The sequence below is a fragment of the Macrosteles quadrilineatus genome, unplaced genomic scaffold, assembly GCF_028750875.1.
Source record: "Macrosteles quadrilineatus isolate MER2022 unplaced genomic scaffold, UCM_ALF_1.0 Scaffold_4__1_contigs__length_99947679, whole genome shotgun sequence".
Lineage (NCBI taxonomy): Eukaryota > Metazoa > Arthropoda > Insecta > Hemiptera > Cicadellidae > Macrosteles > Macrosteles quadrilineatus.
In genome coordinates, this window is record NW_026542597.1 from 85,161,965 (window position 1) to 85,176,086 (window position 14,122).

The 14,122-nt window shown below is 35.3% G+C and overlaps 1 protein-coding gene across 1 annotated transcript in view; it reads left to right on the forward strand.

Moving 5' to 3' along the window:
* Positions 1–14,122, forward strand: part of LOC128991485 (protein unc-80 homolog) — a 113,086-nt gene that overhangs the window by 86,066 nt on the left and 12,898 nt on the right. Inside the window, exons 42-57 of the mRNA XM_054414405.1 lie at positions 1,498–1,687; positions 2,552–2,724; positions 3,694–3,942; positions 4,296–4,428; positions 4,607–4,747; positions 5,320–5,513; positions 5,959–6,069; positions 7,230–7,459; positions 8,248–8,443; positions 8,623–8,841; positions 9,571–9,722; positions 10,274–10,448; positions 11,030–11,182; positions 11,522–11,725; positions 12,461–12,577; positions 12,870–13,010. Coding sequence (XP_054270380.1) covers positions 1,498–1,687; positions 2,552–2,724; positions 3,694–3,942; positions 4,296–4,428; positions 4,607–4,747; positions 5,320–5,513; positions 5,959–6,069; positions 7,230–7,459; positions 8,248–8,443; positions 8,623–8,841; positions 9,571–9,722; positions 10,274–10,448; positions 11,030–11,182; positions 11,522–11,725; positions 12,461–12,577; positions 12,870–13,010 — 2,778 coding nt within the window. The remainder of the gene's footprint in view (positions 1–1,497; positions 1,688–2,551; positions 2,725–3,693; positions 3,943–4,295; positions 4,429–4,606; positions 4,748–5,319; positions 5,514–5,958; positions 6,070–7,229; positions 7,460–8,247; positions 8,444–8,622; positions 8,842–9,570; positions 9,723–10,273; positions 10,449–11,029; positions 11,183–11,521; positions 11,726–12,460; positions 12,578–12,869; positions 13,011–14,122) is intronic.

The following is a 14,122-nucleotide window of genomic DNA, read 5'->3' on the forward strand; positions in this document are numbered from 1 at the left end:
GACCACTTGGAGGTCGTACGTCGAGTCGTTTTCTGTCTGATCAACACACGTGCAATTTATCCCGAATGTGATTTACCAAGCAGCGAATGAGTTTTTTGATGAAAACCAGAACTTCGTCGACACGACTCAGCACCTCCAAGTGGTCGTTGCACGCTTCTCCTTCTTACATTCAAATGTTTATCTATGTATCCCTATGCGTTCGTCGTGATTGGACAATGTTGTCTGCCGTTTTTGAGTTTCTGAGGATTTTGAGTGTTTTGGTTCAAGATCGGCACAACAGCTAGCTCAAAAGTAAGCGTCTGGGACTGTTTAGCCAGATGTATGTTTATAGTCAAGACAACGAGCAATGGGGGTTACAATAATATTTTCTGCTATCACTGAAAAGTTGTGACCATTCTTAGATAACTCTCTTGATCTTCAACGCACTAATATGCAAAAAAATCAACATTCAACATATTATTTTTTTCTGAATTAGTTTTCATTCTCGAAATTGTATATTATTGAAATTGTACATGTTAAATGTTATACTTTGGATACAGCAGATCTCTAATTTTATTTTCTATTGATACATAGATGAATTTATCTTAGTCGTTCAGGTGTTTACTTTTCGTGACACCTGATAAAGGGATGTTCAAACGATGAAATATTGATTTAGATAGCCATTACTTTCTTCTAAGGTTTGGTTTAAAGTGTATAGTGGTTCCCGTTGATTTATAATTTTCCTGAACATTTGTTTTAGTTGGCTGATCCATATAGTTTCAGCTGAATCCGTAGTTGTTCCAATAAAAATGCTTTGAAAGTAATGTTGCATTGATTGTGGCTTTTTAGCATTGAACAGCCAAAAATAACAAAATAAAAATTATACAATAGTTTAACCTTTCATTTTAGAAACTAGTCTTTATTGATATCTGTTTTGTTTTTATAGTATTTGTAAATAAAGTCCAACATAGAGTTATGAATGTGCTTAGTAACAATGTGCAAAATAAATACATTTTTAATTTAGTTATTATTTTGCATGATACTACTTGCTGAAAATCCCTTAAAATTAAATAGTTGATAGACATTTGTACATACATTAAGCACTAAAATTGATTGTATATTTCTAAAAATTACAAATCAGTTTACAAAGCAATCTAACTATTCCAAAAAAACACCATCACATCTCATTAATACATCTGATAATATATCATCTCTATGATATTATGAATTATAATATTATATTAAGAATTTTTTTCTAGCACGTCAAAGCTTATAGGCCTACTGACACAAATTTTAAATTTTAATTAATTTCATTGTAGATTATTTTAAAACTCAAGCAAACATTTAATATCTATAAGTATGTGTTTTTTCTTCCTCTCTAACATTTTTTTAACCTTTTATAGCTGAGAAAATATTTTGTAATATACTAAAAATTGTATTTTATTGTAATATACTAAAAAAAGAGTTAATTAGATTTAATCCATATTTCCACATTTTGTAATGATTGTTTTTGTACAGCGATCACTGGTCACAGCGACGAAAACACGTAAAAAACAACAAACGGAATTGATAAAAATGGCTTTGCAAGCAAGAGAAGACAAACGGAGATCGGAAAGAGAGAATTTTCTGGTGACGACAATACCGATTACAGTACAAGCTGCTTATGAGCCGAGCCTACACCACGCGGTGGGCGATGATCATGATGAGGGTGAGTCTATCAAGTTGTGGGATTTAAATAGCTGGTAAAAGGAGTTAAATCGCTGAATCCTTCAGTAATCCTTCCTCCATGAATCCTTTCTTCAGGAATCCTTTCTTCAGAATATTCCCCAGGAAACCTTTTTTTCAGGAATCCTTCCTTCAGAATATCCCCCAGGAACCCTTTTTCAGGAATCCTCCCTTCAGTACATCCTTCAGAAATCCTTTCTTCAGGATTCCTCAACAGTGTGATTAACAATACTTGTACTTCTCCATTAGACCAATAATTTATGTCTCAAACTCTTCGATCACAAAACATTGCTTTTTGTTCAACCGCAACTGGATAAATAGATGAAAAGTTACTTAAATGGTAAAACTAGATACTTACTGCTTACTACCATGGCCACTTGTACCCAAGCTGGTACTTGTCCTCGCCAACACGTTGTCACTAGTTCTCTCGATCCTCCAAATTTTTCTTTCTAATTTTTCCCATATTTTTCCGGACTTGACCTCATCACCTGGCCTTTGGTCTTCCTACTGGTCTCCTTTCTCTCAGATCTCCCCTTAGCACCTTCTTCAACAAGCTCTCTTCATTTCTCCTCGAGATTTAGCCAACCACCGTTAGCCTTCTGATTTGGCCTCTCCTACAATATCGGGGTCTCGGAAAGTACAGGTCTAATTATTGTGTTAAAACTAGATTGTGAATAATATTTATAGTCAACCAACAAGGACACAAAAAAATCACAAAATCGCAGTGCCTTATTTTTTTCCAGGTAAAAAATTATTGAATTTTCGACGTTGTCGTAGATATTAATAACTTATTTTATAAATTAGATCACTTACGGTAATACGGTGATTACGAAACGGTGTGTATCAGGTGGGGATGAAGAGCAAGGCGAGACTCAGCAACGGAACACGAGTCATCTGATACACTCGGCTCACTCGCTGTTCCCCTCGTGCTTGTGTTCGGCTGTGATACAGATCATCAACCTGCTGGATGATGCAGCGGTGTCTCCGGACGGCAACGCTGTCTATGAGATAGCCTACCAGGTACATTTTTGGTTTACCTTCACCTTGTAGGATGTAGTCTCTAGCTTGGAACTGTTATACATTACCGACTAGGACAACATGGTTGTGCCATTATCACTTAGATACGATCCATTGACTGGCAAGATTTTATTCTCGGACCTTGGAGACCAAGTCCCTCGCTCCACCTCTACCATTTTTCTCCCCTACTATCAAGGACAGAACAAACAAATCTGTTTTAGGTACAAACAGTAGCGTTTCTTCTTTAATGAAGGAAAGTGAACAATGAGTAGTTGCAGCACAAAAGGTTTGTCGGGTATTAAATTTGTTCTGACAGTACAGTTGGAGTAACTAATAATTAATGTGTAAACAATATTTTTACCCCACTGTGTATTTTCTTTTGGTAATCCTATCCTACTAATTAATATAAATGGGGAAGTATGTTGGTGTGCAATGATGATATTCTATCATGTGAAAATTACCTAACCGATTCAGATGAAACGTTGCATGTATAGAGCCATTTTAAAACTCTGCTACAGTTGTTATATTATTGTAATGATGAGTGTACAGGTTGATCCATTTTTGTACTGTAAAATGTATAAATGTTTCAGTTGGACAGAAAAACTAAAAAAGTAGAGAAAAATTAAAAGTTAAACCATAATTTTGTCACTTTAAAAAATGGAATCCCAGCTCCATCCTTAAACAGACTGACATTTCTTTCCTGATCTTCCCAGGCACATGCTTGCTGCTTTTAGTACTTCATAAACAATTCTTGCTCTTATCCAATTTAATATTTTATTATTTTTATTTAGATAGTTAAACAGCTGTAACGTCATCCATAAAACATATTTTGTAAAAGGAGAGATAAGTAAACAGAAAAGAAGAACTTGTCCCTAAAAATTACGAGAAATTCAACCGCTTAAATCTACATCCAATATTAAAAGCGAGTAAATTCCCAAGAACGTCCACCTTTTACCTCTAGGTGTTTTTTAGGTTATCTGGAACTGTCTGGTGGAAGACAGTGCGTTGTTCCTCAGATACATACTGGAGAGACTAACCAGAGAGAAGCAAGAGTTGATGTTCAAGATTCTCCGTCACTTGATTCGCTTCGTGCCACGGCTGCCGCAGCAAGCAGCGTTCACACTGTACAACTACATCATCGGCTACGTCATGTTTTACGTTCGCTCTCCGCACGAAGAGGGACAGAAACTGATTGGGGCTGCACTCTCTGTGCTGTGGATGGTAAGATTAAATGAAGTTTGATTTGTAAAGGTAATCTGATTATCGATTGTGCCAAGCTTTACCTTCGACTATTGATGGAAGAAGGCATTCCGTCCTAATAGTAAAGTTGTTGCCAGTTTTTTTTTTTTTTACTTAAATAGACGTAGTTGAATTGAGCAGCCGACAGATTGAGCTGATGTAAATTAATGATTTTTTATGCAGACTATTTGGTCACGTTAACCATCTCAGTTACAAAAAAAAAGGTAGAAAATAGATTTTTAGATGCCAGCACACTTTGTGGCTGCTCATTCATGTAGATGGGCTGTCTACTTCGCATGAATTCATGCTGCTACATTTTTACAACCATGTTTCAGGTGGTGCATAGTGTACATGGTATCATGTTCAAAGACCTCAAACAGATTCTGCGTAAGGAACAGTGTGATGCCTCCATCCTCCTCACTGCCAACGTACCTTCCACCAAGAAGATCATCGTTCACGGACCTCAAGGTATGACAAAATATGCTATCTTGCCTACATCTTGCCAAAATTTCCATCAACAAGGTGCTGGCTTGTATGGTTGTCAAAGGAAGCAACAAGTGAAAACATCAAAATAAATAAACAACACAAAACTTAATGACAATGTGAACAAATTAAGATGTGACTTGCATCTTTGAATGGTTTCCAGAGCAAGATGCCGGTGGAATCCCTTCCCAATTCCCGGTACAGGAAGACACTCAGTTCTGCCAGATCCTGAGGGAATCTCTGGACTTCTTTGGAATAGACGAAGCTCGTCACAAAGAGTTCTTCTTGGTTGATCACAAAACTCGTAAGTGGTTAACGAAATACAATTTGTAAAATTATAGGTTGTTTTAAAAACAAATAAATCTTTTGTGTCTGGTTTGGTTTAAAAATAAAAAATAATATAAGAGACACAGAATACTACTTAAATTTGTATTCAGTTAAACACTGTATAGATAAATGAAACTCAGTGATACTGATAAATGTGCAGGTATTGAAATTGGTAAACAGCTTAGTGAATTTTTGACAGTCAAACGTACGAAAGTAAATAATGCGCTTATGTATGCACCATTATTTAAACAAACTAAGTTAGAAATCAAAAATACTTTTTATGTAAATATAACCTCTCAAAACGACTTCTAACTTGTTTTCAATTTTGCATACAAATTGCAACACTTAATGCAAACAAGTTGTTGTTTAGTGATTCAATAATTTTGTCTATTACAACTGTGTTAGTGTACCTAAGCTACCAATACCGACATTTCATCGTCAATCCTCGGTTCCGGTTCTTTTGCCAAGAACCGGCCGAACCGACACATTGACGTGAAGTACCGACCCATCACTAAAATTAAAATAAATAAACTAACTATTATGCTTCAGATCAGATCCACAATCCCACGTCCTATGTGAGAGACTTCTACTTCTTCAAGCGCTCGCAATATCCACAACTGAAACTGGTGCATATGAAGGCGGACGAGGCCTTCAATGCGTTGCAACGACAGGAACTCATGCATAAGTTTGTGGAGATTGGAAAAGTCCTTCTCACTTGGGCCATCCTCAAGAATGTCGACATGGTAGGTTGTAAAGCCTTGCAGCTTCTAGAGCAGTGTTTCCCAACCTTTTATCCTGCCACAACACTTTGCAGGGCCAAAATATTTCGGGTACCACTTAGTTACGTTGAGATAATTATGGATGTTTGTCATTTATTAATGTTAATTTGCTAACCCAACTAACTCAGTATCCAACCATAAGCAGAATATTGTGCACAAAAGTATGTGCAGTTCTAACAATGAAAATATTTGGCAGCCTTGCCAAAATGTGTATGATGTTCAACAAGCTACTGATTAAAACAGATTTTAGACAACCATAAACCTCTTAAAATCAGGATATGTGAATACATTCTACTCCATGACTAAAGTTCCATACACAATAAATATTACTTAAAATTGTTTTGTAAAAACACTTTCATTGTTTGATATCACTTGTCAATATGTTAAAACTTGCTTTTCAATTTCTCAGGTTGTTCAACGTGTTGTTTTTCTGCATGAAGAACTGATGAAGTTACCTTCATTCCCAAGAAAAGCCCTTGAAGCAGACTTAGACCTGTACAAAGGAGGGGAAATGGGAAAGGTAAATTATATACAAGATTTCGATTTTGAAAAGTAAATTAGCATACACAATAGTAAAAATCCAGAAGTGAAATATAAGTTGACGTTTAAATTCAAAATTAGCACATTCTTGTTTAATTCATCGAACTTCCTAAGTCACAAATGTCTAAAATTTAGGTCGCAAACACCAGAAACAAAAATGAAAAATATTTAGTTAAACACATATTGAGTATGAATAAAAACCATCATGGGATGAAGTTTTCAAAATAAATTCCCCAAAACTTAAGAATGAGTCAGATAATTAAAAGGTTGGCAATATTATGAAAGACTTTTTAATTGAGAATCTATTGTATCTTATGGAAGAATTTAATTTATTTAATTCATTTTCAGAAATATTGTTAGAAAGAAACATTGTGAGTGACGCTATTTATGTCACTGATATGAATATTAGTGATGTGCCAAAACCGAATCTAAATTCTCAAAACCATTAAAACTTTGGAAAAGTTTGGTTTTAGAGATTCGATCACCGCGTTTCGAGATTCAAAAGTTTCGAAACTGAAGTTTTGGCAGTTTTTATTTTTGAAAATGCTGACTTTTTTTGTGTCATAATGTTATTATTGTTTTTAACACTGTTTCCAAACAAGCTGGTAGCAATCGAGCAAACATATCACCATTAACAGTAATAGAACAAGTCAATTGTATTCTGAACTTCAAAAGGCATCTTAAATAACTGGAACGACGTAAGATTCAGTTTCATATCTATATTTACTAAACACAACAAAATATTGACCACTAAATGTTCTAATTAATCTAATATTCATGTTTATGTTGGTGTTAGGAGTGTAATTTATTTTAATATAGGTTGTTTATAAAAAAATATGTTTTATTGGGATTTAAGATTATCAGTCACATATTTATGTTATATCGGTCAAGAGTCAATCTCTTTCAGTTTTGATTGAATACTCAACATTTTATTTTTTTGTAACCTTGACCTTTGTAACTAGCTAAGTAAAAAAGTTTTGCGTTTAGGCTTTGAGATTCGAGATTCGGGATTTGATTTTTAAAGTTTCTGGTTTTGACAATCACTAGTAAATAGGATAAGTGGTATGGATATTTTAATTTGATTTCCAATATAGAGAATCTCTTTTATTTCAATTTTATTTTTATTTGACTTGTCTTCAGGAGCTGCTAGGTCTGGATGTGCTGCACAAGTTCATGTGGGTTCGCCTGATTGCTCGCATGTTTGAGGCGATGGCCGGTAACTTTGCCTACTCCGGTGACATCCACTTGTTTCTTAATGTCCTCAACGGAGCCGTGATCCTGCACAGTGAAGACGCGTGTATCCTGCGCTATGTCATGGCTACGTACATCAACGCAGCTCACAACTTCAAGAACATCTTCTCCACTAACGGGTGTGTAATGTGTGACTAATTGGCAATCAAACTTACTTGTGTTCCTCATTAAGGTTTTTGACCAACTAGATGCCTCCCGTAGTGCTTTTTCGTCAGTACTCAACATTCTCATGCCTTTGGCTACTTTATATTTTCACCCTAGATGTCCAGGGGGTGGAGTCCTTTCATGTTATCTCCACTTTGCATAACATGTCCATGTCATCTCATCTAAGTCATCGTTTTTCTTCAGCAGATAAGTTTCCTACCTAAGCAGATTCCTCAGTTCCCTATTATTACAAGATTTGCTATTGTAAATTTTTACTAGGCGTTCCAATTTCCGTAATTTTTTAATTGGCAATAAAATTTAGCTGACTTAACCTGAGTTTTCTGGTTTTTATTAAGCTTGACTCCAAGTATGAAGGTTGCTAGTTACGTTTGGCCTGTATTTTTGTTTTGTTTTATCAGAGAACCACACACTGTTCTCGGTGTTGTTTACTTATGTGATTTTTGAGCTGTAGCAGAATTTATGTTCTAATCTTTTCATGTTCAATTCAATTCAATTCATTCAACACCAAAATGCATAATACTGTGGCTGAAGAATGAGGATCAATGAGTATGTGACATGTCAGTACAAATTATGCACTACTTTAGGTACTCTCTCATCAGGGACACGGTTCACATTCCAGATTCCAAAACGTTGTGGAAAGAATAGGTTTTCTAACTTGTGGAAAGAAAATGCCTGCAATAATCGCTCGTATAACATGCAATTTGCAATTTTGTATTGAGTGATATAAAAATATTATTTTCAGATATTTCCTGATCATCCCCACACTACTGCAGCTGTACGCTAGTCATCAGACCAACAAGCTGGTCACCCGCACAGTTGAGTATGTGGTGAAGCAGTTCTACCTCATGAACAGGAAACCTTTCATACTGCAGATGTTTGGCAGCGTCTCGGCGATCCTCGACATCGACGATTCCGCTCAGTTTGGTGACGCTCACAAGGTAAGTTGTTTGATTGATAAGTTTATTTGTGTCCAGTAACAATATCAGCACCACTATGCTGTATAATGCTATTGGTTTACCATTCAGTGTTTCATAGTGTTTCAATCAACATAGCAAACCCTAGTTTAAAATACATTCTCACAAACTTACCAAATTGATTTTACACTATTTGTCGCCAGGTGCCGTCTTCGTGTCTGTTCAGCCTATTGCTCAGTCTTGAGACGCCCTCTCCTGACCCGCTCAACATCGGAGAGTTAGTCAAAGAAGAGAAGCCTCTACAGGCCATTGACTTCTGCTATCACGATGAGAGTGAGATGGTCACGGTGCTGGACTGTATCTCTTTGTGTGTTATGGTGGTGGCGTACGCGGCTGACTCGCTGCGGGCTCAACAGATGCTGGTGGGTAGGAGTCTGCGGACCACACTTTTTCGTGTCGGGTAAATAATGTTGGCCCCCAGGTCTCTGGTTACAAACGGGTTGCTTTAGAGAGTGTTGATTAGAAGAAATATTAATTGTAACAATGGGTACATGATTTCCCTATATGTGGTAAAATCTTAAACATCTTTTGCAGTCATGTCTGAATACAAAATATTTTCTGAATAATAAAATATTTTTTTATTTAGGTCACGGTTAAACCTAGAACATCATCTGGGTGAAATCGTGAGCGTCTTCTGGGGTCACGACAAAATCACAAATACTTCCACAGTTACATTGAAATCGTGAACATCTTCCTCAACATCTTGGCAATATCCTGAACAGTCACAGCAAAATCCAAGACAATATCTGCAGTTACATCAAAACTGTAACATCCACCATGGTGACGGCGAAAATTGTGAATACCTTCGTGGGTCACGGCAACATAATAATCGTCTTCCACAGGCAACACCATAATTTTCAACTGCACATCTTAGCAGACGCTTTCCGCAAAAATAAAAGCTCATCCCTGCTTGACTATCTCTATGTACATCGGTGGTGGCGTAGCAGACTCACTTCGAGCTCAACAATTTATAGTTAATATATTTATTTACTAACCCCCTATTACAATGTGTAGATGTAAGCGATTATATAATTAGTAATCCAGTTTTGTTGTAAAAATACCGCTAACACATTCACTAATGTTGTTGACAGACGATTCTGGAGGCAGTTCTCCCGTGTTATCTTCAGCAGATTCGGTTACCTAGCTATAGAAAGCTGCAAGAAGGCAAGACCGAGCGAGAAATCATCAGTCAATTGGCAATCGCTATAAAAACTCTTGTCAACAACTGCGAGGGTTTGGCCAAGTAAGTGTGTTACCACTGAATAATAATTTTAATACAGTAAAAACACACAATTTAGGCAACTGGAATTATCTGCCGTGGTGCAACTAGTTTGTCTGGCTTTGCTAAGGAAAATGGAGTAGACGAGGACACAGATCTCATACTGTGGTATAGAATATAGATAAAGTTCAGAAAACAAAAGTTGATAATAAACTTCATTGTGTAAACAGTTGTAGGTTTTAGAGATGAAAGCAATTGCAATTCAAATAATATTATAAACTACTGATGTAGATATCTAAGAATCTACTGATGTAGATATCTGTGGATAGACATAACCTTTAAATGCCTACCATGGATTAAGTGGTAATCCTAAACGGATTATAATTTTGCAGAGCCTTTATTTGAACAAGGGTATAAATAAGCTCTTATAATATACTAATCCTCTATAAGCAACCATGCTCGTATTTTTTTCTCCTATCCCTCCTACGACTAGGAAATGTTTCATTTTCCTTATCACTAACCAAAGATTTGGCAATTTCACTGTCTAACAACAATTAACAAGCAATTTTTTCCAGGAACTACAATGGACCAAACCCTTCAAGCCCAGAGCACAAGGGTTCGAGTCAGAAGAATTACAGCCGAGCGCCGTACTCCCCCGGGTTTGAGTTTGAGGAGGATTCTCATTCCAAGTACCTCAGTGACCGGAGTAGGACCAAGATGTATCACGAGAGAGATATGGAAGACTCTGAGGTAAATTATACGACAAATGTGGAAATATAATTTATAAACGCTTGGATCAGACCAAGCACCAACCCATCATCACAAGTAATGAAGTAATGTGTTTTAATTCTTTCTTTAGAGAAACATATATATTGGTAGAACCTTTGCCTAGATAGAATTAAACATTCCTCTCCCATGTTAAAGTTGCCGCCAGTTTTTTAAAATCGAAATGAAACGTATTTGAAGTGAGCTGACAAATTGCGCTAATATAAATTAGTGATTTCCGTCGAATATGCACAGTTTTTATCTAAGTTAATCTGATGGGATGACTTATTGTAAGTTAGAGCATCTTTTATGTAATGTCAACTATCTCAGTAACAATAAATAAGGTAGAATTTTAGACACTAGAACATTCTGTGACTGCCTTACACAACTATGTTCTTTTTAGATAAAAAATTTGTGACAGCTGGGCAATAGTTTTCTTTAGGATACAAAAAAATAATAGTACAATGCACTTACTGTGTGAAAGAGATACTGTAGGACATTTTTTTTTTGCATTCTTAGAATCAAAAAACTAATCTTCAATACTTTAATGATGATGCTGTTGACAGGTTTTGCGTAATGACTTCCGAAGACCTCGCGACGTCTTGCTTTCTCTTGTCGCAGATTTTGTGACAACCTGCACGACAAGACTAGTCGAACTCAATAAGAAGTTCCCTCAAGACGGCAAAGTGGTCGAGCTGTTGGATCTCAGATCCCACATTGTATGTGCCAATTATTAAATTAACCCTTTAAACAGTACGTTCTGTAACTTCACTATAATAGATGTTGGTGTGTAAGGGTTTAGATAATTAAGGGCAAAAAAGAGTTTTTTGTTTAATCTGAGAAGAGAAAGTTTTACTGAATTATGTTGTTTATATATTTCAAACTAAAACATGTTTTTGGCTTAAAACACTATCAAATCAACATTTAAAAGATTTTCATGCATAGGGTGACTCAAACTTCTTACCTATTCAACTACAGGCTACAACAAAGATAATCTTATACAATTCAAGTTCTTTAAACTGGGATAGCAAAAAAACTTATTTAATGTTTCCTCACAGAGGCTGGCAGACATTGCCCACACACTGTTGAAGGTTTCACCGTACGACCCTGACACGATGTCAGGTAAAGGGTTACAACATTACATCACCCAGTTGCTGCCGTCCACGGACTGGTCCAACGAGGCGCTGCGACCCGCTCTCATCCTCATACTACGCCGCATAGACAAGACGTTCAGCAAGATATACAAGAAACCCGGCATTAGGGTACGTTCTTGTCAAACTTGAATTACCAAGATGGATTCTGGATTTATTTAGGTTTATCAAAATCTATGAGTTGGATGATAACAGTTTTGTATAAGGAAAGAGTTTAGGGATTTTGATTTTTTGATAGGCCATAGAACTCACAGACATGTAAAATACACAGTATTTTATTTTCTGGGGTGAGTTTTTTATTGTTCAATATTATTTTGGACAAATAAACAATGATATTTTCATCTTTGTCTAATCTAAATGTCCCAGGGACGGAATATTGTGTGTTTTTTTATGTGGCTTCTATGTTCTTTGGCCTACCTGTACTTCTTTCTAAGATAAGCTAGCTCCTATCCCTTAATTCTATTGGATTGAATTATAAGTTAGTTTTTCAATGTGGTTTAGATTACATTGATAGTTGTGAATGATGATTACAACTTATGGATAAAGTGTTACTAGTAAAATGTTTATTTTTCTAATGACATGAACTTTGTTTCTTACATTCTCAGCATGTTGTGCCCCAAACTCACGTACATGATCAGTGCTTTGTGGAACACTTTTAAATAATTTTAAGAAAAGTATAATTTTATGAATATTGTAGTAAATAACCGTAAAACTTACACTGTATTGACTTTTAACAAGTTGTAAACCTAAAAAATAAAAGTTTTAAAAATAAATTAGAACTGTCATAAGTAGTGCAAGTCGTTTTATGTTTATTACCTATTTTTATTATTGCTTGTTTATGTTCAGCGCCACACTGACTGGGAAGCAGCCAGTGGATTGCTACGAGGGGTCTACGAGACTCTATCTAGACATCCGTACATTGTACACATGCAGAACTTGAAACAGCTGGTGTCTACTTGCCAGGTGAGAGTGGAACTTTTAGAGTACATTTTATATTTAGAGTACAATTATTTATTTATGTCCCACCTTCACATCCTAGGCCCCTAAGCTATAGCCTGGTACAATTTTACACTAGATGAAGTTTAGCTAATGAAGATCAGCTTATTCAGTGTGATTTTATGCAGATATTTCTCCAGCAAAAATGAGAGTTTAGTGTAGCAGCTTAAAGAGGATTTCTTAATTATTTATATTTTACTCAAAGAAATCACAAACATCGTCTGGTGAGATAATCTATCAAGGGATGTTTTTTTCACAGTCTCTGATCCTTGGTGAGAACAGCGGCATGGTAGGCGAGAGTCAGTCGTCTGCCACCAACGCACTGATGAGCCAAGTACCTCCTCCGCACTTCTGTTCCATGGTAGTGAGACTCATCGCTCTGCAGATATTGGCTGTTGGGGTGAGCAACATGTTTAGACTTTGTTAGACTTGTTAGTACTGCGAGTGGTGTTCAGTTTTAAAACACCGTTTGTGGTATCGTCAACTTTTTCCAAAATCACATTTAGAAGCAAAATATCACCTTTAAATAGCTTAGGGCTGATTCAGTTCGAAAGTAGAAACCAGGGATGAAATCAGGGTGAAAACCGCCTTTTTTTAGCTATTTACTTACACAACTAGTTCATTTTCATGTTTTAATTGTTTTACTGACCGTGCAGGCACATGGGTGTTTCAAAAGGATACAGACTACCTCACAATCAAAATTAAAAGGTTTATTTTGTCAAAAAGGGTTTTTGGGCTTTGAAGTAAAGCAGTTTGGGTTGTATTAACGAAGCAGTCGTTTATTTATACACTTGAGTTATGTGTGGTCACGTTTTATTATTTACGTCTATATTAAACAAGATTTTTTATTCACGGAGCACTAATTACCTATGTTAGATGCACATTACATTCAAACGTTACTGAAATGGATGATAAGATAATATGTTTCAACATTACCACATAAATAGCCAAAAAATTTATAATAAAAAAATACAATATTTACAATACCTCTAAATATAATTTTTGTTTATATTTTAATTAATACCTATTATATCCTTATAAAATTTTATATCCTTATAAAATTGAGTAATTTTATTATAAAAAATTAATCCAAATATCTCAATATTACATTTTGTTTCTGCCTTGTAGAATTACTAATACAGCACTAATATAAAATGTACTAAAGACAACTCATACTAATTGATTACTTTACTTGTAAAAGAAACTATTTGTAACATCCAATATAAATTAGATATTAACTGTACCTTTTACAGTGTGCATAATATTTGATTTGATTTCAAATATTACATAATTATTACACCTAATTTTAATATCAATACAAGGAAATAAATAAAATAGTTTATATGATGAATATTTAACTTTATCGTAAATAAGACTAACTTTTGTTATAATTAATAACTAAATTATTGTTATTTTAATTGTCAAAAAGTATAATGCCAATTAATTAATTAACTAATTATTTGTTCAATAACACACGCCTAATATTTTGGAGATAAAAAAAAATTTTATTTG